At 41.5% G+C, this 25,941-nt stretch overlaps 2 protein-coding genes across 2 annotated transcripts in view; one reads left to right on the top strand and one right to left on the bottom strand.

Annotated features, from left to right (window-relative positions):
* LOC135710090 (inositol-trisphosphate 3-kinase A-like) overlaps positions 1-7,702 on the top strand; it is a 30,612-nt gene extending 22,910 nt beyond the window's left edge. Inside the window, exons 6-7 of the mRNA XM_065232566.1 lie at positions 6,224-6,334; positions 6,402-7,702. Coding sequence (XP_065088638.1) covers positions 6,224-6,334; positions 6,402-6,998 — 708 coding nt within the window. The 3' untranslated portion in view covers positions 6,999-7,702. The remainder of the gene's footprint in view (positions 1-6,223; positions 6,335-6,401) is intronic.
* Positions 7,703-23,019: 15,317 nt separating this feature from the next.
* On the bottom strand, positions 23,020-25,683 carry LOC135710040 (uncharacterized). Its single transcript, XM_065232490.1, has 3 exons — positions 25,339-25,683; positions 23,255-25,115; positions 23,020-23,036 (listed from the first exon to the last, which is right to left on the bottom strand). Exons 1-3 carry the CDS (start codon positions 25,681-25,683, stop codon positions 23,020-23,022), a joined length of 2,223 nt encoding a protein of 740 aa, XP_065088562.1.
* Positions 25,684-25,941: the final 258 nt, after the last annotated feature.

The raw sequence follows: 25,941 nt of genomic DNA on the forward strand, positions 1-25,941 counted from the left end.
AACAGTGGGTTGACAAATATGGCAACGCGATTGGAACCAACACAAGCGTTGCTATTTGTGAAATGTCATTTTTGTTTTTCAATTGAAAATTGTTAAAAAATCGCTTGAAATGATGATATATTACACTTGTTCATGTTAACAGAAATGTTCGGGATGCACCGGATCAACCGTGATCATGTTAATTTGAACAAATTTTCAGCAAAATCGGTGATGATTTAGAGGTGCTTCAAGATAATTCTATGGTTTTAAGGTAACTTACGGCTTACAATATTTGTATCTCGAGACTGAAAAAACGAAAATTGCTGTAACAACTTTCATAGCATAGCTTAATGTGTTATCTACCAACTTTGTGACCAAAGGTTGACTATTCAAAGTGATTTTATTGAAGTTTGACTAAGTTTCATGCTCGAAGATATCTTAAAAAGTGAAGAATTTCAAAGTATTTGTTCTTCGAACTTTCCACCCGTATGATATAAAAATGTGTAGTGTACGGCATAATGTTTCTTATACTGTTCTAAAAATTTCGTTCAAACATAGTTTTCTTGTAGATTCTATAGATTGAGAGATAAAAAAAAAAAGAGGCCATTATAGCTAAAATTCCCAAGACAACAGAGCCATCCAAAATATTCGTTATTCTAAAAATTGCTGTTATGGCTAAACGTAAGTGTTGAAAATAACCAAATTTAAATCAGCAGCAAAATAGCGACCTACTTCGATCCATAGAACTCCAGGATTCGATCTATAGAAACTCTCAGAACTACCGAATCTTCTAAAAGCTTCAGCTACCAAAATCTCCAAGCATTTCCGGACTCTGCGAACTTCGAAAACGTTCAAAAACGCGTAGAATGGCACTGGAACCTCTATGCATTACCCTGAGAGCTGTTTAATAAAATCCACAACATTGAGAACGGCGAATACATTTCCAGAACTCTTTGAGGTTTCTTTTTTGATTCTGCAACCCTCCGGTACTCTGAGAATTTTCAAAATTTTCACAATTTCTAGAACTCTTTAGTTCTTCGAACTTTCCGAACATTCAGAACTTCAAAGCTTCCACAACTGTCGAAAAAGCTTGAACTCAGTGTGCTTTTTGACCTTGACCTCTGAGAAATTCAGGCACCTACTGCAAGACCTTTGGCAGTTCTAGAAATTACGAAAACATCTTGAGCACGAATCAAGGGGTAGTCAACTCTGCACATTGTGCCAAAACACATCGTGGCACACGATGACAAGTACGACACAAAATTTAATATAAAATAGCATCACTGTTTATTGATGACATTTAGCCCAACGATTGGCTAAGGTTTACTTCTTCGTTTACTTCAAAGTAAGGGGAAAGTGATTTTTTTTTGTTGTCTGTGCCATTTTCCAGCGAAATTTTCCCCAATCATGACAAGAGATTGTATACTTGACGAGACTCTATTTGTCCTTATGCCATCTGGGGGATGAACCTCTACAGAAAGTCCACATGGCTTTTGAGAGATGTCCATAGTTTCAGGGAAGTCCGAACGAACTAGTGAGAGTCACCACGCCCCACAGAATAGGCTAGAATTAACTAGAATTCAGTATTAACTCGATGGCCATAGGATCCGGACCGAGAGTCAATTGTATGGGTAAGGAGCATTGCAGCGATAATATACGATGTCAACAACAGCCCGGTGCCGAACGATCCTACTATTCTTCAGATGTATCTGCAATCGCAGCTGTATCTCCCGCAGAACCACCCGGTACGATTGATGCTTTACTAATCAGTCAGCCGTACAGCTTATTCTATGGACTGAACTCGGATTCGATTGACTGTGGAGGTCTCTTTACGCTTTTTCGCAGCTGTTCGTATCACCGATGGCAACAGCAACATTAAGAAAGATGCTGCTAACAGAATTGTGAAGGTAACCACACCGGAGGTAACAGAGCCAATCTGAATCGCGGTCATAATGAACGCAATCGGAACCGGCAGCAGTTTCAGGGAGATTAATATGCGATTCTGGCATGACCAAGAAGGAACAACAGGCAGATACAAGGAGGAGGTAATCATCAAACGACTGCAACCAGTATCGAGATCCTGGACAGACATTTGGATAAACCATGGACGAAGTAGTTTGACCCCCCAAAAAAGGGGAGGGGGGAGGCAGTCAGACGAATTTAGTACCTAACCATGACTGATGACACTGTGAAGCTGCTGCAGGTCTATTGCTGCTACTACTACCGACGGTGGGCATTTTAGGTCGAGTCCTTCCTATTTTTCAGATTGTAGCATTGCCCAAGTAGCATGATGATATTGCAGACAAGATTCATGTTCCACTTGCCGGTTGGGTACTTGGTTTTGGCAAACGTCTGCCAGAATGACGCACGGTGCCACTTCCTTGAAGCGGATGACTGACAACTAGCTCGTTGAATATTATCACGATTTTTTTCCGTCCTTGACTTGAAAATGTAAATACACAATCTCAAAAGTCATAAGTGCAGGGTTGCCAAACTCATGGGTTACTGAGACTGATAGCTTGATTGCCACACATCGGCTCGTGCAGCAAAACGCTTGACCTAGCTTTCGGCACAGATAAAGTACTCGGCACAGATTGGGATGTGCAGAGTTGAAAACCCCTTGACACGAACGGAAATGTATTAAGTGGAGGTTAAAATCGATTAATTCATAACATAACGGTCTCTTAGCCATGTGTCACTCACAATAATGACCAAAATTGTCATAGCAGTGACCAAAAAAGAGTGAGCTACGAGGAGTCGATGGTCCTCTTTTGGTCCCACTTAATTTTTTTTTATCGTGACAGTTACCCCAACAAACAATTTGAGCTGATTGAAAGCTGGATAAGCCATTTTTTAGCTGTAGAAGCATATTTTTGCCTGAAAAGCTCTTATTCTGCTTCCAATGTTTGTTGGGACGCGTACTTCGAATGATCAAAATGATTGTTCAGTGATCAGAACAGTCTTCCAAATCAATGTTAAAAATTATCTCACCAAAATTGAGGTCTAACAAGAGGTCAAATGTGTCTAAAAGGGATCCAAATTTCGTTTTTAATTAAACATTGAGGCTGTGTTCCATTTAGTGAATTTTCCAAGGGGTAAGCCACTCGGCACATTGTGCCAGCTAGGTACAGCTTGGGCACATCCATCGGCACACCTTCGGCACAAACTCGTAGGAAATGGATTGTTGTATATGAAACGGGAGCACTGCTGGACAACTGTCATTGAAGTTGTTCACAACATTACGTGCTGTTTGACTGTATATTCAGGAACATTCTCTAATTGAATATACCAGAGGAACTCAGACCAGTGGTTCACTTCTTCTTCTTCTTCTTCGCATTTCAAGCTTATTGCATATCGCATATTAGCTTATTGCGTGCTCTCAACTTAGTGTTCTAGATGCACTTCCACAGTTATTAATTGAGAGCTTTCGATGCCTGTACCATTTTTGCATTGGTATAATTGTGTGGCAAGTCCAATCATACTTCTATGCCCAGGGAAGTCGAGAAATTTTCCAACCCGAAAAATTCCTAGACCGGACCGGGAATTGAACCCAGCCACCTCCAGCATGGTCTTGCTTTGTAGCTGCCCCTTTACCGACTGAGCTAAGGGAGGCCCCCAGTGGTTCACTTATAAATCTAAATACGAAATGTAGGTTCTAGAGTGGGCTCAAGAGAAAGAGGCAGCTAATCAGACCCCATTAGTACCCTTAATCCAAATAATGCTGCAACTTACACAAAACAAACTACAGAAGTCTATTAATCATCCTCACGAAAAGCTACTGTGCTACCTGACTTATAACGAATATACGTTGTATACGAGTACCCCGAATACAACGTATGACTCGTCTAATTTTGGCATAGCATTTTCAATGTAAAATTAGACGAACTATACGTTGTATTCGGGGTACTCGTATACAACGTATATTCGTTATAAGTCAGGTAACACGGTAGGTTTCTGGTCTGCCTTAGAGGGCATTATAAAACCCTAAAACTCAGGACTTTTATCATCCTATGAACACAAAATTTAGAAACACACGCCACTTCCCGCATCATCCGTGTGATCCGATTTATCCTTGTGATTTCAAACCAAAACATTCAAGGTGTCAGAAATACCGGGTTTCCAGGATGGGTATTTTACAAACAATCGCAACTTACTCTATGACCGGCACAATCGGTACACTTGCGGCACACTGACAAATAAGATGACCCAATAATGGTGTGCGGAGTGACCTACCCCTTGGAATTTTCACTTAAATTTGACACTTCGAAAATAAATTATAATGTTCGAAAATCCCTCTGTTGTTGATCGTCCGATTTCCGAGAGTGTGTTTGTCAAAATTCCTGGTCTGTCATAAATAAGTCTAGTGCAATAGCAGGTTTATTGGAAAATTTTCTATCTGTCAAATTCAAGGGAAAATTCACCAAATTGAACACAGCGGAAATCCACTTGGCAACCCTATAATTATATTAGATTGAACATAGATGACACTATAGGACATTTGAATCACATTTGGCCTAAGCAATAAACTTTTAAAAGTGTCCAAATTTATGGACTAACTGTCCGAATTTTGGCGCAATGATACTTCTTCTTATCAGAAGTCGAAATGAACTAAACAAGAGTGGAAATGGCCGCACCGTATCCGTTTTATTACCAGAATAACTAGAGAGGGTCTAGTATATGAGAGTAGCGGACTGGGTGGTTTTGAGCCAAATGAACTGTAAAATCCAGAGCCAATTGAGCAGCACCTATCTTGATTGCATTGGCAGTGTTGCTAGAAATCACCTCGGCATAGGTTGCCAAGGCAGTTTGTTTTGAATCCGCTCCCCTCTTATACTGGACCCTCTCTAAGAATAACCTTCACTACCAGTAAAGGCCCAAACGCAATGTGAGCGGAAGCGGAACGGAAACGAAAAGTTTGACAGTTGTTACAAATGACTCAAGATGCCTAGCCGAAGTCGATTTGGTTTTAACTAGTTTTCAATCCCAGGAGTAGGCTTACTCATGAGTGTTCACTCGGCTGTCGACAAAAGTAGGCCACTCTCGATGTGTGTCTGTTTTCTCGGCATTGACGAGTGCACGGGTGAACTTTTGTTCATCTACTGAACAAAAAGTGACACAACAGCGGGGCCCTGTTTACTAAAAATGAACACATGAATAATGCTCACGTAACATTTGAAAAGGGCATATCAATTTTTGTAAATAATTTGCTAGGTCCTTTCCACGAGAACCGAAGTACGTCCACGCAAACCAAGAGCACTGTCGGAAAGAGGGGAATTTCCCCTACCCGATGGTGATGTTAGTTTGCGTGGTCGTATTCGGTTCGCGCGAAAAAGGCTTAACAAGTTTTGTGTACGAAAGTTGATAGGCCGGTTTCAAATGTTACGTGAGTATTATTCATGTGTTCATTTTTAGTAAACAGGGCCCCGCTGTTGTGTCACTTTTTGTCGAGTGAGTGAACTCAAATCCATCCGTGCATTGTGTGGTCCTCCTTATTGTTCTTCATCAGCAGTTCTTTCGGCCGATGCGTCGTTGACTTTGGAGAGCAACCGTTTATTGATAAGTGTGTGAGTGCTGACCACGTTTTGCGTCCATTGCTGCAATGGAATATCAAATAAATTAATAAACAACAAAACAAAAGGTTTACTCAGATCTGGCTTTTCGGTTGCCACTTCCGCTGTCATTGCGCTTGAGCCGTTAGGCTCCGCTAGTGACCAACATGATTCCATTTGTGACCAAATTGGGTCCAACAAGTAACCAAGATTGTCTCACCGATAGTGACCAATCTTAACATCATGATGATGAGATAGACGGTCTCATCAGTGACCAAAATTACCTTACTAGGTGCCAATGGCCTGATGGTTAAGCAAAATAATCTCACCAGCAGCGACCAAAATAAAACTATAATTCAACAAGGGGCTAAATGATCAAATCGATAGTGACCAAACTAGGTTTATGGTCTAATCAGTGACCAGAATGGTCGCCACTGAATCCGATGCATTGAATCGAATCAAACCACTATCTGATCAGTCGAAGTCGTCTGGGCGCCGTTCGATTCCCTTTTACATCATCAAAGAAAATAAACTTGACCTTCAGACCGAATCGATTGAAGTGCTCAATTCTAGTTCGCTCTCACCAATGGCTTTCTAAAAATAAGCAACTCATTATCTCCATTATCATCTTTCAATAGCAGACTTTCATCAACAAGTGGTGATAATGAAATACAATTCTCATCGCTTCATTTCAGGGCATTAAAAAAAGTGACGGCACCAGTTCCAAGGACTTCAAAACGACCAAGTCCCGGGACCAGATAAGCGAGGCTTTCCGGGAATTCACCGAAGGATTCCCTCATACAATGGTAAGCGCCCCCCCCCCCCTCCAATTCTTGATCTCGATCTGATAATATTTCCCTTCAACATTTGCAGCCCAAATACATCCAACGGTTGAAGGCGATCCGCGCGACGCTCAGCTATTCGGACTTCTTCAAACGTCACGAAGTGATCGGATCGTCGCTGCTGTTCGTCCACGATCGCCACAACGCCAGCGTGTGGTTGATCGATTTCGCCAAAACGGTTAACCTGCCGGAAAAGGTGGACATCACCCACGAGAACAAGTGGAAGGTCGGCAACCACGAGGATGGCTACATGATCGGCATCAACAATCTGATCGACATCTTCCAAGAGGTGCACGACGCGCACCAGGCAGCCCTTTCCGAGCGGATACCGAGGCTTTCGTTGCCGGATCTGGAGGACGACATCAGCAATAATAACAACAAAAACAATAACAACAACAACAATAACAGAAGTCCATCGAGTGACACGGGCGTCCCGTTGTTGACACAGGAAGCACAGCCTTCTTTGGTAGTTGGACTGAACGCGCTGGAGCTGAGTTCTTCGCCGACGGCAGAAGTGGGCAGCAGTGCTGCCAGCTGCCTCAACAACAACAACTGCGACTGCAAGGGCGATGATCCTTCGACGCCCCCGAGCACGACGACGACGGACGTTCCGGGTTCGAATAGTTAATTACGGTAACTATAGCTGCAACCGGTAATTTCTGTTTGTTGTTTTGTTTTATACGTAGCAGTAGAGGAAAGAGAGAGAGAGAGAGCATTTTTTTTTATTATAATAGTGCAAGAATCAGAGTGCAAAGCTCGTCAACAAGAGTCTGATCTAGGACTGAAACTACAACTGTCGATTTTTTGGACGCGGGGGCGTTGTGATCGGGAAATCGAGAGTAAGGCTTCAAAGTCTAGTATTTTGTTTTTTTTTTCTCACGTATGAGTGTATATAGTTCTATTCTGGACGGTGAATCTCAATCGTTGTAACATAACCTATGTTATTGAAATTTGCGAGTTATTTATACACAATCATATATACAAAAGCAATTGTATTACTGCTATATACGATAGTCAATTACTGTTTAGTGATTACGAAAGTTCGATAAAAGAAACAAGTAAGTGTTGACAGATTTTGTACCTTTTCTACCCAGCGGGACGGTACGATGAACAAAAGTTATGTAAATTGTTTTGGAAGTTTTCATATTTATCCGTAAATTTACGTGAAGTTGGTTATTTCATACAAAAAAACACACTTACACGAGTTGCGTGCGACGGGAAAATTTAAGACTAGTGGTAAGAGAAGGTGAGAAAATTATATTCTAGGCTAATAAGCAAAGTAGCATGAATTTCAAATGAATAAATTATTCGCAGCCCAGTGCATGCTGAGAACGGGACGGGAGTGGGTCACTTGGAAAGAAAGTCCGACATTTTTCTGGTTCTAAATGGCAGTATCATGGAAAAAACATCAAGCTTTTACGCTTTATGATATAGGCGTGATTCATAAATTACGTACCGTAAAAAAGCCGGATGTAACAATAAGTAAAGCTTAACAAGACTCCCTCACTCAAAATTACGTAAAGCTAATACCCCGTTCACATTACAGCGTATATCACGTGATATACACTGTCTTGCAATGAGCATGAACGGGGTATAACTCACTCGCTTCCCTTTTTATTATGTTATAGGGTCAATAAATTTCCCATGACATTTTAGTTTGGTACTGTACTATGATAGCTTGTTTTGCAAGTGTCGGAGGTAAAAGCAGTCGATTATCACAGAAAATGTGTCGACTACCGTGACCGTTTACAAGACTGCTTCCGACACTTGCAAAACAAGTACAGTGCCAAAGTAAAATGTCATATATCAGTCTCTGTCATACGACACTGTCACCGAAGACCATCACGTATTTATGTGTTTTAGTCAAAGGGTAATCAACTCTACACACTACTGTGCCGAAACAGCATGGCACACTATTCGGCTCTTTAGGACAAACGTTGACAAGTAGGATACAATCAACATAATATAAAACGGCATCACTGTCGAGCATTGATGTTTTATCAATCATTTCTAAGGTTGACTTTTTTGTTTACTCCATTGAGCTTCACATTGGGTTCGGATTCCAAGGAAAAATGCTGTGAGTATTTCCTGCACCTGTCTACACCACGAAGCTAAGTTTACAAAGAAAGGAAGCTCATCTCTGCTTCGAAAAGTGAAAAAAAAATCAATGTACTTTAGAAAGCCACCTAGCGGTGGAAAGTACGCTTTTTACACGGAAAATATAGTTAGCATTATACCAGTTTTAATGACAGGTATAAGTACAGCTTGACTGCTTTAAAGCGGTTTTATAACAAACGAAATATTTTTCTACCAATACAATTCATTCGTATAGTAACGTATACGGCAAAGTAGAAAACCGAAAATTCCATTCGAGCAGTTAAAATGACGTTTACTACCACTTGAACTTCGTAATAGAAGAATAAAAAAAAATTTCTTCTAGAATAACGAGAAAAGTAGCCGAAATTTGTGTGTTTCATAAAAAAATAGTAATTTGTTGGTCCTGTTTTGTGAAATTGCTGGTAGAAAGTCACACCAAAACTGCTTGACAAAGTGGTCAATTGATTTTACTCTCGATTTGTATGTAAAACATAACGTCGGACAAAATGCGCTGTATTCGCACAACGTTGTATTTGTACAATCTGTCGAATTGAAATATGCTTATGGCGGTAACCCTCAACGAGTATTGTCATTCCACTTGGAAGCTGTAAGATAAGACTCGCGAAAAAAAATTAATTCTTTTGTTTTATACGTTAAACGCATCATTGGGTGATTACAAACAAGAAAAAAACAAATCGATTTTCACAAGTCTGATTTTCCCGAAGGGCTATTCCCTGCTCTTGATTATTGAATCAAAAATACGAAAGTGAAAAAAAAGCACAAAAATTCATCATTACTCATTACAAAATAAATAAAAAACAATAAAAATGTAAAATTCGAAAAAAATACATAAATATTTGACGAATAAAATAAATACACAAATATTCGCTACTGACAGAAAAATACTAAAAATGCGATATAACTGCCAAACACAGACAAATGCGAGCTCAAATCACAAAAAAAAAATGCATTAAAATATATTATTGACGTTCTTTCACTGTCTGGTAACTTTATAGTACCCATTCATGTGTAGGATTTCTTCCATTTTGTGAAAAACACAATTATGACGGTAAGCTCCAACTCGGATTAACTTTTAATACCGTCCCTGTTTGGATGATTTGCAATTTTTTTTCTTCTAAGAGTCGTGTTGATCAACTCTGATGTCAACATCAAAGCAGCCAGACATTCTTGATCGGGATTTAATCCGAGGATAATAACGGTTGGAGCTCACCACCATAAATGATTAATAAATTGCCTATTAGTCAGTAACTGTAATCCACAAATGAGTAAAAATTGTTCATCGATGGATAACCGAGTGCATAACACATAGGGTATACGTCCCTAACCTCGGTCTAATATGCAGCCATAGATTACGTTTTTAATCATAACTCATCAATTAATTTACCTGCAAACGATATTCTACTGCTAAATGGTATGCTTAGATATGCTTATCATGTCGTTTGCTATCAGGAACCACGAAAAGTTGAAAAACTTACTTTTTTTAAGACAATAACTCACGAGGGAAATGTATGTAATATGGGTCTATTGTCCCCAAATTGGGTCTATTTATGGATGCAACTTCGTCCTATCTTGTTTGATCCTCAAAAAAACGCTCTTGGTAACGTTTTCTGATGTATTTTTTTTTATCACTATCACTGTTAACTTAATGCTCTTCATTCCTCAAAACATTTCTTAGAGAAAATTTTACGAAAACTACATTAAATCACTCAAGTTAAAAATTAAAAATTAAAAATTTCGCTTATCGTCTTTCGACCGCAGAATATCTAAATCAAAACATTGTGATGTTCATTATACAGATTTGGCAGAAAAAATCTCCCTTCCTGTTCGTTCCTTATCATCCAAATGCAAACCACATTGTTGACGTTACTCTTATTGCTATATGCTGTCAAATGAATTTCATGGGCCAAAGTTAGGAACATAGAAAAGAAATGTGTCCCTAAAGTTGGGTCCATGATTTACTTGTGAAAACGTTGTTAAACAATTAAAATAAACATAAAATATTCAAACAGTAACTGTGAGTTTTACGTCTAGTGTGTATTATCAGGTAATTCCATTCAATAAATGCCATAATCAGGCCATTTGATGATCGTCAGTGCAACCTTCCCATCTTAACCTTAGAAGTCATGGCGGCTAAAAACTCCGAACAGAGTGATATTCTCAACCAGTTTTATTACTTACGAGAGCTGAAAATGTATTGAAATGTTGTGATATAAATTGATTTGTGTGTGGTACACATTTATCAATCATCAGTGATCAATATTTTCCTTATTTTTTGTGTAATATTCCTTAATTAATTATTTATTTGCGTGATAGGCCGAATGAAAGGACTAGACCCACATTACATACCGTAACCCTACTAATTCATGAGCTCGTTCACGAGCTTATTAATGGAATATGTGTGATACAAGAATTTATCAAACTGCATGTAATTTTACTCATCACTGAGTATTTTATAGTTAGCGTGTGATTAATGCATTTGTCAAACAGAACACGAGACAAAACGTCAAATAATATCAAAACAACAACATATTTGAGTTGTTGTCCTCGGTTCCAGTATATGTTTCGGATTAACTTTTAATATCGTCCCTGTTTGGAAGATCTGTCAAATTTTGGTTTAAGGTAGAACTGATCAACACCGACGTCAACACCAAATCAACCTTACACTCTGGATCGGGATTTAATCCGAGGATAGTACCGGTTGGAGCTTACCGCCATAACTGATTTCAATACATTCATTCAAGAAAAATACACTTTTGTTTTTTTTTAATGTAGACAAAATAACTTTTCCTATTAAAATACAATATAATACATTATTACACAAAATTAATCCAAAATACACAAGTGAATCGCCTTTCGGATTAACCAGCTTTCAAGTGGTCAACGTCAGTTTGATTTGGTATCGACATTGGTGTAAATCAATACAATCATAAGCAAACATTTAGCAGATTTTCCTAACAGGGCCGGTATTAAAAGTTAATACGAGTTGGAGTTTGCCGCCATTAATGTAGAATTGGGATCTTCTCTCGCTTCTGCTCATACCAAGTTTGAGATCATGGTTACCAATTTGGAATCTGTTAGCTAGCTTTGAAGAAAATATATTTGTTCCAAAAGTCTGACGGTATCTTTATTTCCAGTTTATGGAAAAATATTCATGGAAACATTTTTTACAATGCGATAAAATTTAATTATTACGTTTGAAAAAGAACATTATTTATGTTCAAATTTTAAGGAGGAGGGAGGTGGGTCTGGAAACTGTGACGATCCATACAAAATTTTGTGGCTTGACAACTTCCCACTTCCGTGTGAAATTTTTAATGGATCTTACCGAGGGGAAGTCAGATTTCCTTAGAGTACCTCTTGTATTCAGATTTCTCATAGTTACTCTGGATTAATCTGGTTTGCTGCGAGAACACAAATAACTGAGCATATTGTTTTGGATCCTGACCCTGCAGTTGACAGTCCATCGATGAAAAGAAAGCACTATGAAAATAAAAGTCTAACTACACAAAGGAAACGATCCTATTTCTAGTCTCGGTTCTAAAAGTTTATTATTTTCTCTTGTAAATAACAAAAACAAGATGCAACATAAATTTAATTTAAATCAAAAAAAAAAAAATTAAATCAAAATCACTTGCACCCCGTTGCCTCTAATCCCCTCATTTGAGAGCAAGCGTAAACTTCTAGTTGGGGCATAATAGCCAAAGAAGAAAAAGAAGAAGATTACATTTTTTTCTTTAAACCATTTGGCACAAATAGCATGAAGCATGTTTGCAAAACTGTGGTTACTCAATTAGAATATCGAATGAATCCTGAAATTAATAGATAAATGCAGACAGGACCTCTTGAAATGTTAATCTAGATATGTCCAGCATATGCATAAATACAAAAACTTGTTTGTACAAATTTGTGTGAGCTTTAAAACAACAGTTCGTATTAAGCAGGATGAACTGTTACGCTAACGGTCATTTCAAAACGTATTCAGAAATTATACCGTTTTATGTCAGATTAAGCTGGCATAAACGAACACGCTAAATATAAAATGATTGAAGGAAGAAAAAATCGATGTTGATTTTTCAATCGTCAGAGTAAACACTTTCTGAATCAGCGTTTGTATGAAGTTGCTATTCCTTTCTTTGTAAGTTTATCTCATCCGATTCGTAGCGAAAATCCCAGTGGCTCGTGGTTTCGTCCAGAATAGCTTCACGCCAACAGAGTTCTTCCACACCATGGACGGTCGAGAGGGTCGATACACAGTCAAAATGGCCAAAATGGGTTAACTCCAGCAATAGCTGGTCATATGCCTGTTAGATCGTCCAATACGACGGTACGGTGCGGAATGAGATCGGCGAACTGAATGGACAAAAAGCCTCTGAACGACGACAATATTGTGCCAGCCGCGGAGGATTTTTGTTTGGTTTTATAAGGTTGTTGTGTGTGATGGGTTTTGTATTTCGGTCTTGTTTGAATCCCGGTCTTGCCAAGCGTCTTCCGGGATGAAAATTTTATCGTTTTCTCCTACGTTCTTCCTTAGGTATCCTTACCAGTCATTGGTTTCAATTGGTATGGACTTCGATGGAAAATCCACTGGACTTTATAAGGATGTCCATACAAGTCCCAGTACTTATTGGGGGATGTCGATATGCATTAACCCCAAATATTCCATCAGGTCTGGACGATTGCCTTAGCGAAACAGTATAGGATTTTTTATAGGAACAGATCAATGCAATTACATTCTATTCCGTGAGTACACCCCATCACCAACGATCCAATCTGCTCTCTTCTGTTGCACTAGTTTGTAACCGTTTGTTACAAAACATATTAGATTTTTAATTTGTGCATAGTTGTTAAATGTACCGTCACGTCTCTTAAAGTTATTTGGTGTTGGATTAGTAGGGTTAGTAGTCGTTGTATAAAATTGTTAATTTGTTAGTAGGATTAATTGTTTTTAAATTTGAAAATTGTATAAAACCGTATAACAGTACAGTGGGTATGAGTATTCTATCAGTGGGTACAACAACATTCGGGCGAAATTATGATTTCAAAATGGGTGGAAAATAACGTCTCACGAGAAGAGCAATGGGATGGGAAAAGCGCGAAGGAAAACCGTCATTCCTCAATCAGTATCTGGCGTTCGTGTGCTTCGGATCGTTAAAACCCAGTGTCAGGAAGCACACCAATCGGATTATTGGTCCTTAGTGGCTATTAATCCTAACAGTAAAGGTCATCATTTCGCATTGCAAGGTCAAAATCACCGCATTCCTCGGGCAAAGACGGCTCTAAACGCAAAAGAGGACCCCTCTCAGTAGAGTCACTCAAAGTCATTTGCTGTTCGGCACGATCCCATGGGCGTGCAGATGAACAACAACAACCACAGAATACAGTTGAACTGCAGACACGAAGTTTATCTGGATCGTGCACCAATTCCGAGGTATGACAGATACATATGAAGTGAGACATCACAATCTGCGATACGATCGGCTTGGGTAATGTCTTTAAGGTTGCGTAGTTCTGAGTCGATCAGTACTGTTTCTAGGGTGGAACTATCGTCCGTTCGAGTTCTGGATTTGATTTTGTCGGGGGCATTTTACTGGCAGCTGGTGAAAATTTCATCCACCGTCCGTTTCTTGTGAACGGGTCGCCCAATCCACTCTCATTATAATGAGAATGAAGCCTAATATTTGCCATGAACCATGGTCATGAATTAGATAAATTGAAAATGTAAACACAAACACAAAAGTCTAAATTCAGGGTTGCCAAACTCATGGGATATTGACACCTTGATTGATAAACTTCGGCCTACTTCGGAATGATCGGCACAACGCTTGGCACAGCTTTCGGCACTGCCAAAACTCTTGGCACAGATTAAGGTTTGCAGAGTTGAATACCCATTGGTTTTAGTTTTGTTTCATAATAAGTTAATAGTTATGCTCGTGAATTATGAAAATAGCAAGCAATGATGTCCTAGTTATAACATTTTTGATCAGAAATAGATTAATTTACACAAAATAATCGTTGAATTAAAACGAAATTACACATTGTCATATGAGGGGGTTCGAAGGAAAGGGGTGTAAGTGACTTTGATCGATTCTCTTCATCGACTTTCTCTTTCGTTAATAATTCAGCTGCAAACACATTCCTTGATTAGTGTGCCATTCTGGATGCTAGATGAGAACCTCCTTTATCAAACTATGTGACAAATAGCGTAAAATATGTTTATAAAGCTGTGGCTAACAAAAGAGAAAGTCGATGAAGAGAATCGATCAAAGTCACTTACACCCCTTTCCTTCGAACCACCTCATATGATAGTTATTTGATAATTTTCTTTCTGCTCGAATATTGTTCTACCGTTTGAGTTTTGTGAGAGAGACGACGGTATGTACTAATACAAACAGACTGTCACACACAACAATGAAGCGAGTGTAGTAAAAAGAACGTCAACCGTTTCAACCCCTGATAAGGACGCTTTAAAAAGCATGGCTCCCACTAATTTTATGAATCAGAGGAATTCTAAATCGTGTGGGGGGAGAGGTAGCTCATCGATTCTTCCGGTTCGCCTCCTAGCATCGTGCTATAAGGTACCAGGCGATAACCAGGGTAGTTGATCGATAGCTCGATGACGTCGTTTCGTTGACGTCTGCAATGGGAAATTCTCATAGCAGGCGTTGACGATGGGACGTTGTCGAGTTGTTGAATAGCAACTATCGTGGTAACTCACCGATTACCTGTCGATCTGCCAAATTTGGAAAGACGTCTGCATTGAATTGTCTCATATTATAATATTCCGCCCACTAAATCACAAGAAATTGCGAGTAGCTGAGTGGAATGGAGATAAGTTAAGCATTGGGTACAGGACCAAGTCTCCCCTGAGTGGTGCCAAAAGATGAGCGCAATAGAATCATCAAGTTGGGTGGGCGTTGGCCAGATATGGATTTTTCAGATGTAATCCTGGATAGGACCCTGTCATTGAACGTCGCGTGAAAGTGGAACTTGATGAAGGCCTAAGTACTTTTTCGTAGTTTTTAGTTTTCGGATTTGAAAGATCGTCGGTTACAGTGGCCTGCTTACTGAGCAGAAAAACGCGGTCCCAGGTCCTTACATATCAAAGAGATTTATGGTAAAATCGCTTGTGTATCGTGTATTTTGCGAAACTCGTTGTTGTCGTTGGTTCCGGGTTTGAATGGATACACAAATTTGAGCAACGGTATTATGTGATATGAGGGGCTCGGTGGCCTTAGAGCAACCGTTTTTGCTTACTGAGCAGAACATCATGAGTCTAATCTCACGCCCATCTACATTCAAGATTCGTCAATCGTTTTATTTGTTAATATGACTACATGGTAATAACAGCAACTCGGTGATTAAAAAGGTGCTCGTCTGCCTGGTGGCAAACGTTTTTGCTTACTGAGCAGAAGACCGTGGGTTTAGTCCCAAGCTCCTTCGCGTTATATGATCGTTAGGACATCAATTCAGCTTATCGTTTACCAAAACGAACCCTGCTGCAAACCTAACCCTCTTACCCAACATCCCTGTGATTCCTCGTGGAAGTGCAGAGGTATTCTCGGCTTCCATCAAAGCGAGTGTCATGTCAACACAATCCTTCCCATTCCTTTCTTGACCTGTGTTCGGGCGCGGCCGGCGCTGGTATTGCCTAATTTAAGACCACCAGTTTTTACACATTGAGGATGATTGCTAGTCCCAAGCATCGTCTATTGGTTCTCTGTGTAATTACAGCTGATCTGGCAGTAACAGAGTAGCAACCGTGGGCGGTCAATCAAGCTCAAGCTCAAGCAAGCTCAGCGGAATTCTAAATCGTATGTGTGTGTGTGTTTGGAAACCATGTTACCATGCTACCGGGAAAACCGAGAGAACCGGGAATCGAAAGCAACAGGGAATTTGGAAGCTTATCATATATCTATATCATCTATATTAATCGAATTAGTATGAGATTAGTAGAAAATTGTGTTCGAAAAATTTAACTTGTATTGTTGATTCTGCTGGAAATTTTACGGTGGTTTGTAAGTAAAAAAAAAATGTATGTAAAATTTAAACTATAATTTCGAAAACGCGCATTTGAGGTATACGTGGAATACACGTGTGTTATATAGTATTTGCACAGGTAATTGAACATCATAGCAAACTTGTGAAACGTACAAGTAAAACAAAATTTGTTTGAAGGTTTAAACCCTTTAAACAACAGTGCTCCCTTCGGGACGGAAAATCAGAACCATCCGATCCCGTTTACCAGACCGAATCGACCGACCGCCAAAGTCCACGTGTTGACCGTATTGTTCGCACCGAACCCCAACGATACCAGCGCTACCCGAGGTGTAAACCGTGGTAGGAGCTTCGTTCACACCGATCCGAAGTTATACATTAGCAACGGATTGGACCCAAAGAACCAATCTTTTGGCACGTGACACCCGATTCGACTCGAGCGATCTCATCACCTAACGCTGAACTACCTTTACGATCACTTCCATCGCACTTCGTAGTTTTTCGATTTTTCACACGGGAATCGATTTTTTCACACGGGTAGCTGGATCCTTGTTTCTACAGTTGCGAATGAAACGTAACTGACACGTTGTAACTTCCTGAATAAACTGTACTTGGAAAATACTTTTAACTGTCCTTCTTCAATTGCAGATAGCACTACAGATAAACCTCTCAGTTCAGGGAGTTCTTCTTCAGGGATCTCATCTTGCAACGTTTGCTCAGTCGGTAAAGACGCAGCTACAAAGCAAGACCATGCTGGAGGTGGTTGGGTTCAATTCCCGGTCCAGTCTAGGAATTTTTCGGGTTGGAAAATTTCTCGACTTCCCTGGGCATAGAAGTATGATTGGACTTGCCACACAATTATACCAATGCAAAAATGGTACAGGCATCGAAAGCTCTCAATTAATAACTGTGGAAAAGTGCATCTGGAACACTAAGTTGAGAGCACGCAATAAGCTAATATGCGATATGCAATAAGCTTGAAATGCGAAGAAGAAGAAAGAAGAAGAAGAAGAACGTTTGCTCAAAATGTGTGGTACCCAGGAAGTCTCGTCCATTCCACCACAACTTATTCATCACGAACTCACTCGGCATCTGGCCACGCGACACGCGGCACAAACATCCACTCACAACCTGCTGTTTCACGTCGGATTTCTGCGACACGGTGTCTCACAAACATTTGCAGCTGGTCCGTAGACTTGCGCATCCAAACAAGAACAATTTGACTGTCCAACCAGAGCACTAGACGATTGAACAGCATCTTGATTGAACGTACGACTTTATTTATCGTCACTTGTTTCAAACGAGCTACTTTCGACTTGCTGCAAAGAAGCTGTAGTTCGGCAGATTCGTTTTGAAGCACACTTCGAATATAAACGCATGCTCCATAAGCAGACATAGAAGCATCAGCGAAACCATGGAGCTCATAGCACACTGCTCCGTCAGTAAGCACACACCTGATTCGTTATTGCGAGCGCTTTCTTGATCTTCAACTGGTTCGTCCCAATCCACCTTGCTTCACCACAACTGCTGCATGAGCAACTTAACAAGAACAATCACTGGCGTTAAGAATCCAAGAGGACAACTTGGCAATCTCAGACAAAATGATTCTCTTCGCGTAGTATTCGGAATCAGCATCAACATTTGGTGACTTAATCAAGAACAGGAATTCATCACTGTGTTGACACCTTGCTCTTCCAGGATCTTCTTTTCGTCACGTTCACATTCTGGAATGTGTTCCAGCAATTGCTCGGAGTTTGAGCACCACTTAGCAATGGGAAGCCCAGCACTAGCGAGAAAATCTTTCACCTACTTCTGTCGCTCGATAGCTGCTTCCAACGTCGACATAAAAATTTTCTTTCACTGTGCACGCTCCCAAAGGATTCTCCGACTTGCCATCTTCAGCCAACTGCACTAAGCAACGAGTTGCAAGGAAATGTGCGCTGTACCGTATGTTACGGTGGTTAGTTCATACACTTTCAACGGCTTTTCGGGACTCTCTCTCTCCAAAAAATTCTCTGGAGGCACAGATGAATCAAAGCAACGAGATTTTGACGATACATCTTGCCGATATCAGCGATGAATGCATACTTGTCCTTACGAAATCTCAAGACAATTAGGTACTGCAGCGTGACGTCATAAATGAACTCAGTGTTAGCCGGCTGAACCTTTTTGACAGTCGTTTTTTCGAAAAAAAATATTCTTAAATTTCCGAATTTCAACTTGAAAATTTTCGAGGAACAGCGCGTAGAAAGGATGGTGCTCATGGACATTGCAGAAGTGTGGTTTACATCTCACTGCAGTCCGAAAAAAATTATCGAGAAAATCCACCCAAGAAAATATCGACTAAGTCCACGTAAACAGTACCACTGAACTGTCATCAGATTGAGGTTAACCCCGACGGTGCGAAACCTAATATCGAGAATATCGGACTGGACAGTACTAAACTGCCGGTAATCGTAAGTCAGTCCCATCTGCATTTTTATCTGGAACCAGCGGAACAAATCCAGCAACATTCAATAACGTTTTATGGAACCATGGTATCTTTCTACTGTTCAATACTGTGCTAAACTAATGCAGCATCATCATGGAATTGTGACTGACTTGCGGATATTTTTCTCATTGACGTTAAATGTAATCGCAAGTCAGTGCCACTCAGATTTTGGCTATAAAATAAAAAATTCACGATGTTTTTCCAATATGTTTGGGTAAACATGGATGCATTCTATCACATTGCACGTTAATTTTTAAATTTATCCCTCCAAAATAAGTGTCAAATCAGAAAACTTGTAAAACCTTTGAACGCCATTTTCTTATTTCCAGTTTTTTACAGATCGGACTGACTTGCGATTATGGGCAGTAAAGCCCTCTAGTTAAAGTGTGAACGACTGTCACAACAAAACTGAAAAAAGCTGTTCCAATCGAGCAAAGCGGTGCCAGGCGACCATACTTTTAGACAATACTAGAAATCGAACTGTCAAAGGCGGTTCCAATCTGCAATGTTTACAAATGGTTTGCTTCAATTAGGGAGGAGTATTACAATCGTTTAACAATCACTCATGAACTCGCTCGTCGGTGCATTGGCGAAGTCACTCGCAAGCAGTTACAAATACAAGCGATGCCCGGATTGCTTTGATGTTTATCTTGTTGCCTGATTCATGTTTTTTTCTCCGCTGGTCTCTTATTCCAGCGTTTCTAGACAGTACCACCTACCTCGAGGACATTATTTTTCGATGCAATCGGTGTAAATATGTACATTATTTCACAAATCTCAGGTAATCATGACAGCAGTAGGTTTTTTTTTCATTCAAATTGTTTTCAAGAATCAAACGTCATGATTATCGGCACGGTTAGAAAAAAGTACCCAAAATTAAGTTCTTTTCACTCATCTCGGCACTATAGTGCAGGAACCCAAAAGTAGGTAAAGCTGGTCAAAGTAATTTTCATTTACTTGTGTGCAGTTCGTATGGAATTTTCCACTGGCTTTTTAACCAAAAGTAAGTTAGTTGTACCCAATAGTAGGTAAATATGATTATACGCAACGTTGGGTTCCCACACTTTACTACCCCTGTTGGGTGGTTTTGCTTCTCCGTTTTTGACAACAATAGAAGGAGAAAAGGAGACAAACTAGTCAAAAGTAGGTAAAAGTGAACTTTCCGTTGGGGACTTTTTTCTTACCGTGTGGGTTTCGTCAAATAAGGTAAATATTTACATTGCTTGCACCAAAGAATTGAGGGAAGCACTGTTCTTCGACGGCTTGGCAGAAGCATCGAAGACAACTCAGCACTTTGTCGAGGAGCTATCAGGACGGATGACAGCATGTCTCTGATGAACTGCACGTACTGCTCACGTAGGCACGGAGGTCGAACGAAACGCTGTTCGAGGAGATGGAATCGCTTCAAAGCCAGCGGTCGACAGTCACTCAGTTGGTTCACATTTTCCTTCAGCGGGAGCTGAGCAACAAATCGTCCTTCCTCGCTTCTCACATTGTTCAGCTTCGGTTGATATGGTTACATGCTCGGAAACTTTTTCGATGTGCCAGAAACGCTGGACAGCATCATGCACGCCGTCGACAGTGATCGTGTGGGAATAGGATGCACTTTGTTTACACGTTTCTTCGTATTCTCCAGTGAACATCTAACCAAAATGCGTGTCTCGCAACTCAGGAAGATGTTCATCCAGTCGGTACTGGCCGGACTTGAGTAGCTGGAAAACAGACCGTGGCCAATCGACATATCGATTTCTTGATCACAGCAAAAAAATAATTTTGATATTACATCAAAGTGGATGCACTACAATCATGTCGAAAATTTCATGTAATTTTTATGACCACATAAATAAACAAATGCAGTAAATAAAATGTCCGGGAGTCAAAGCCTCGCAGGAATCAACTGAGTTTGAAAGCGCACACAATGGTCGTGAGTTCAAGCATGCTTCAATCTGGGTTAAGACAGTGATCAACTCTTCGAAACTCAAAACGTTGGTTCCCAGCACAACGTGCAAGTGTTTTTTCATGCTTTTTACTGCTCCTTCCCAAATACCGCCCATGTGGGGGGCTGACGGTGTGATGAAATTCCACTGTACTCCCAAACTGCTCACGTATTGGTCTACTTCGGTGTTGAATGTAGCTGACGCCAAAAGCTCCTTTAGCTGGCGATCGGCACCAACAAAATTTGTGCCATTATCAGACCACAGTTGACTGGGCAAACCACGACGAGCGCAAAAACGTTTCAAAGCTGATATGAAAGTTTTTGATGATAGATCGGTAGCCGCCTCCAAGTGCACAGCTTTTGTTGCAAGGCACACAAAAACTGCTATGTAGCATTTAACGGTTTTCACAGATCGCAGTAGGCTGGCCTTTATTGTGACAGGCCCAGCATAGTCCACGCCAACGTTTTCAAATGTTCGACTGGTAACAGTTCGCACCGCAGGCAAACTACCCATCAATTGGTTTGCTGTTTTAGCTTTCCACCGTGCACACCTTACGCAGCTATTTACCACAGACCGCACCACTGATTGGCAGCCGATTACCCAGTAGTGTTGGTTCAGTGTCGCGATAAGCAGAGTAGGACCAGCATGTAGATTCTGTAGATGCAACATCGATATCAGCTGTAGTGTAAAACGATGCGACTTGGGAAGTATAACAGGATGCTTCATGTGAAATGGCTGGTTTGAGTTTACTGTTAGAAGGAAGTGGTTGACCTTTTCGAAGATGTTCGATATCGCTTCCAAACACCTGATGCTGAGCAAAACGGGCCAACTGTAGATTGGCATCATGAACTTCCAATGGCTTCAGTTGTCCAGTAATCTTCTCAGTTCCTCGTACCTTCCATAGTGAGTTGACCTTGAATCTGTACACCCACGCTAGCTCTCGTTGCGAATCCTTTAAAGATGTATTTCGTTTCAGGAGATATTCTTCAACTTTCCAGTCCGATGCAGGTTTGACAGCAGCCGTAACCGCCGAAATTGCTCTTCTTTGCTCCGTTGTGTCTTCCGTAATGTGTACTGCTTCTGTACTTTCCTTCCAGATGTCTTCGTTGTCGTACAGGAGGGACGGACCAGTCCACCACAAATTGTGGTCAACCAGCTCCGTTGGTAGCAAACCTCTAGATGCACAGTCAGCAGGATTTTCACTCGATGATATGTGATGCCACGAACTACGAGGCAGGAAATCTAATATCGCCGATGTCCGATTTGCCACAAAAGTTTTCCATTTCTTTGGATGCGACGTGAGCCATCCAAGCACAACGGTAGAATCCGTCCACGCGTAAAAGGTAACATCCAAGTGATCCAGTGATTCGAGAATCTGCTTCATGAGCTCCACAAGAAGAACGGCAGCGTTTAATTCAAGCCGAGGAAGGGACACTTGCTGAATAGGAGCAACCTTGGTTTTGCTCGCAACCAGCGAAATGCTGACATTGCCATCATCGTCTTTAGATCTGGCGTACACCACTGCTGCATAGGCTGTTTCAGACGCGTCAGCAAATCCATGTAGCTGTACCGCTCCGTGGTGATTTACGATCCATCTTGGAATGCGAATGTCTTCGATTGATGTCAAACTTGCCTTGATGTTGTTCCACTCCTTGTTGATAACAGCTGGAAGTGGGTCATCCCATTGTAAGTCCTGCAACCACAGTGTTTGGTACAGTATCTTGATACGCACAATTATCGGTGAGATCCAGCCCAAGGGATCGAAAAGCCGGGCTGAATCTGATAGAAGTTGCCGCTTGGTGTTTGGCTTGTCGATGTCGAAATTCAAACGGAATCCGAAAGAGTCTGTGGCTGGATACCAATGAATACCCAGTGCTTTTACTGCATCCGATTCTGATTGTAAATTAACAGGGACTGATGGTTGAGCCTCGAGTTGAGCAGCGTTTGCATTCTCGTCCAGCAGCCGGGAATCATTTGCTGACCACTTCCGAAGATGAAAACCTGCTTCCGATGTAATTCGAACGATGTCTTTCTTCAACGTGAGTGCGTCTTCCAATGTTGCAGCGCCAGAGAGGAAATCATCAACATAAAAGTTTTTCAGCACTCGATCAGCTGCTACTGGAAACTGCGCACAGGAATCACGGGCAGCTTGTCGTAAGGATTCGATAGCCAGAAATGGCGCACATGAAGTCCCGTACGTAACTGTCAGCAACCGGTAATGTTCAATGGGTTTATCGGCTTCCGCTCTCCATACAGTACGCAAGTAATCAACATCGTCTCTGTGTATCCATATCTGTCGATACATTTTTTCCGCATCCGCAATAAAGGCGAAAGCGTAGCTACGAAAACGGGTGAGGACGACAGGCAAGTCCTCGGTGACCTTCGGTCCAGTCAACAGTTTCTCGTTCAAAGAAATTCCGGATGACGATTGACACGAGCCGTCAAACACGACTCGCAATTTGGTTGTGACACTGTCTTGCCGCATGACACCGTGATGTGGAAGGTAGAAACTTTTCTCCGGCGAAACGTTAACCTCGTCGTCTGGAATCCTCTCCATGTGACCAAGATTAAGGTACTCGGTCATGAACTCACCGTACATCTGTTTGAAGCCTGGATTTCGAACGAATCTCCTTTCCATCGCCTTCAACCGCTGGACTGCTGCTGGCATCGAGTCACCTAATGCGGGTTTGCTTTCGTCGAACGGTAAACGCACTGTAAATCTACCAGTTTCATCACGTCGATGCGTAGTATTAAAGAAATCCACTTCTTGCTGCTCCTCCTGTGTCAAAGGTTTCGGTCTGTTGACCTCTTCAACTTCCCAAAATTTCCGGAGAACCTTGTCGATGTCCATGTCCATGCTGAGACTGATGATGGCCGTGTTGCAATTCACCTCGCTGGCGTCGAAAACTTGACCGGCAACAATCCATCCAAAAGTTGAGTTGATCGCCACTGGAAGTCCCGATCCATCTTTTACCTTGCCATCTTCCAAAATAGCCAAGAAAACATCAGCTCCAAGAATAATATCGATTCTGCCGGGCTTGTCAAAATGTGGGTCCGCTAGCTGCAATGTTTCCAAACATTTTAGCCGTTCAGGATCCAATCGCTGGTTTGGTACGATCCGCGGGAACTTGGACAGCACATAAGCCTTGACGTTGACCACCGAATTGCAGCAAAAGCGAGAAGAAATTTCGAGGTCGACAACTCCTCTGGTGGTTTCCGATGAGCAGCTTGCGATTCCGGTGACAATCAGATTAGCGTTGCTTCGCTGCAATCCGAGATTGGTCACGCAATTCTCCGTGATAAGTGATGCTTGTGAACCGCTATCAATCATCACTCGTACTTCCTGGCACTGACCATCAATTTGCTTCACTCGTACTAATGCCGTTGGTAGTAGGCCGATGACAACTGAAGAACAGCTGTTTTTGACGTTAGTCGTGCAGGACACCGCTGGCTTGATGTCGACTGCTGCAGAACTTTGCGGCTGCTGTGGTGAAGGCGAAGACGAAACTTGCTTTTCTGACGGCGGGGTCGATGTTAGCTCATTGTTGTCTGCCTTGCACAGCATCGTATGGTGACGTTGTTGACAGTGTGGTGTGCGGCATACCGACTTCGACGGACAGGATTTGGCGCAATGGTTTGGTCTCAGACAATTGAAACATAGTTTCGCCTGCTGCACTCGTTCGCGCCTTTCGTTGACAGAAGATTCCTTGAAGACGGTGCACTCATAAATCCTGTGGCTTTCCGCGCAAACCGGACACGACTGCTGTTGAACTGCATTGAATGTCTTGATTTCCTTTTTCACGGTGAGTTGCTTGCGGTCATCTCTATGAGGTTCCTTTCTGCCGTACTCCGAGGGTTTTCCACCGAACGCTGCACATGTCTCCAACGCTTCACACTTCCTTTTAAGAAACTTGAGAAGATCGACGAACGTTGGGTCGTCATTATCCACAATATGCTGTGCCCACTGAGACCGAAGACCATCATCAAGCTTCTTCAGTACGATGTGGTTCAACCAAGGATCTCTCGTTTCGCAAATTGGCCCCAGGGCACAGAGTTGACGAATAACCTCGTCGGACGTTGACACTAACTTTCGTAAGCTTACAAGATTCAAAGGCCTTATTGCCGGTTGGTCGCAGAACTCCTGAACCAGAGCGGCAACTGTGAACTTTGGTTTGTCGAAGTGCTCAACAAGTGTATCCCACACCTGTTTATAGTTTGCGTCGGTGATAGAGTAACTGCTAACTAGGCTTCTGGCGTCACCTTCCAGATGGGACATCAGTAATTGTAGCTTTAGAGCACTAGTTAGGTTTTTATTATCGACGCCGCTGACGAAAAGATCTTTAAAAGAAGCCCACTGCTTCCTGTCACCTCTGAACACGGGCAAATTGTAATTGTATAGTTCGTTGCGTTTCGAGCAGTACACGGACTGCCTCCTTCAGCTCGTTATTAGGATCTACTACTGTAGAATCACTGCCAGCACTTGATGGACCTTCCTTCACTTGCAGCAGCTTTGTAATCAGTCCTTTCGTTGTGTAGAAAAGTTGTTCGTAGTCCGAACGCACACTGAGCACCAAAGAAAGTTCCTCGTTCGGGACTGCTTCTTCGATTTCAGCTTGAATCCTGTCGAAAGATTCCTCCATCTCGGCTAATTTCCGAAGCCGATCGTGAACCTCGAACGCCTGTGTTTCATGTTCTGCCAGCTGCCTCGCACTCGCATGTACTCTCTTCAGCCTCTCGAAGGCCACGTTTCTTTTCCTGATCAGCTCCTCCATTGTCGCTGATTCACGCCGATCCAGCTCGAAGGACCAAATGTTAATCGTTCGAAATGATGCGGAAGTGGACAAGGCACGACTACCGAGAACTGACGCGAAGTTCTACCACGCGAAACCGGGACTTTTCCGAATTTCCGAACCGAAAATAAATAAAACTTGTAGAACAAAAATGTCTGCTCTCAAATTCACTTTTATTAGAATAATAAGACGTAGTAGCAATCAAAAAACAAACGATATCGGGTAGACAGGCAAAGTTCC

The sequence above is a fragment of the Ochlerotatus camptorhynchus genome, unplaced genomic scaffold (assembly GCF_037179485.1).
Source record: "Ochlerotatus camptorhynchus isolate MF236.1 unplaced genomic scaffold, CSIRO-AGI_Acam_v1.1 ptg000370l, whole genome shotgun sequence".
NCBI lineage: Eukaryota > Metazoa > Arthropoda > Insecta > Diptera > Culicidae > Ochlerotatus > Ochlerotatus camptorhynchus.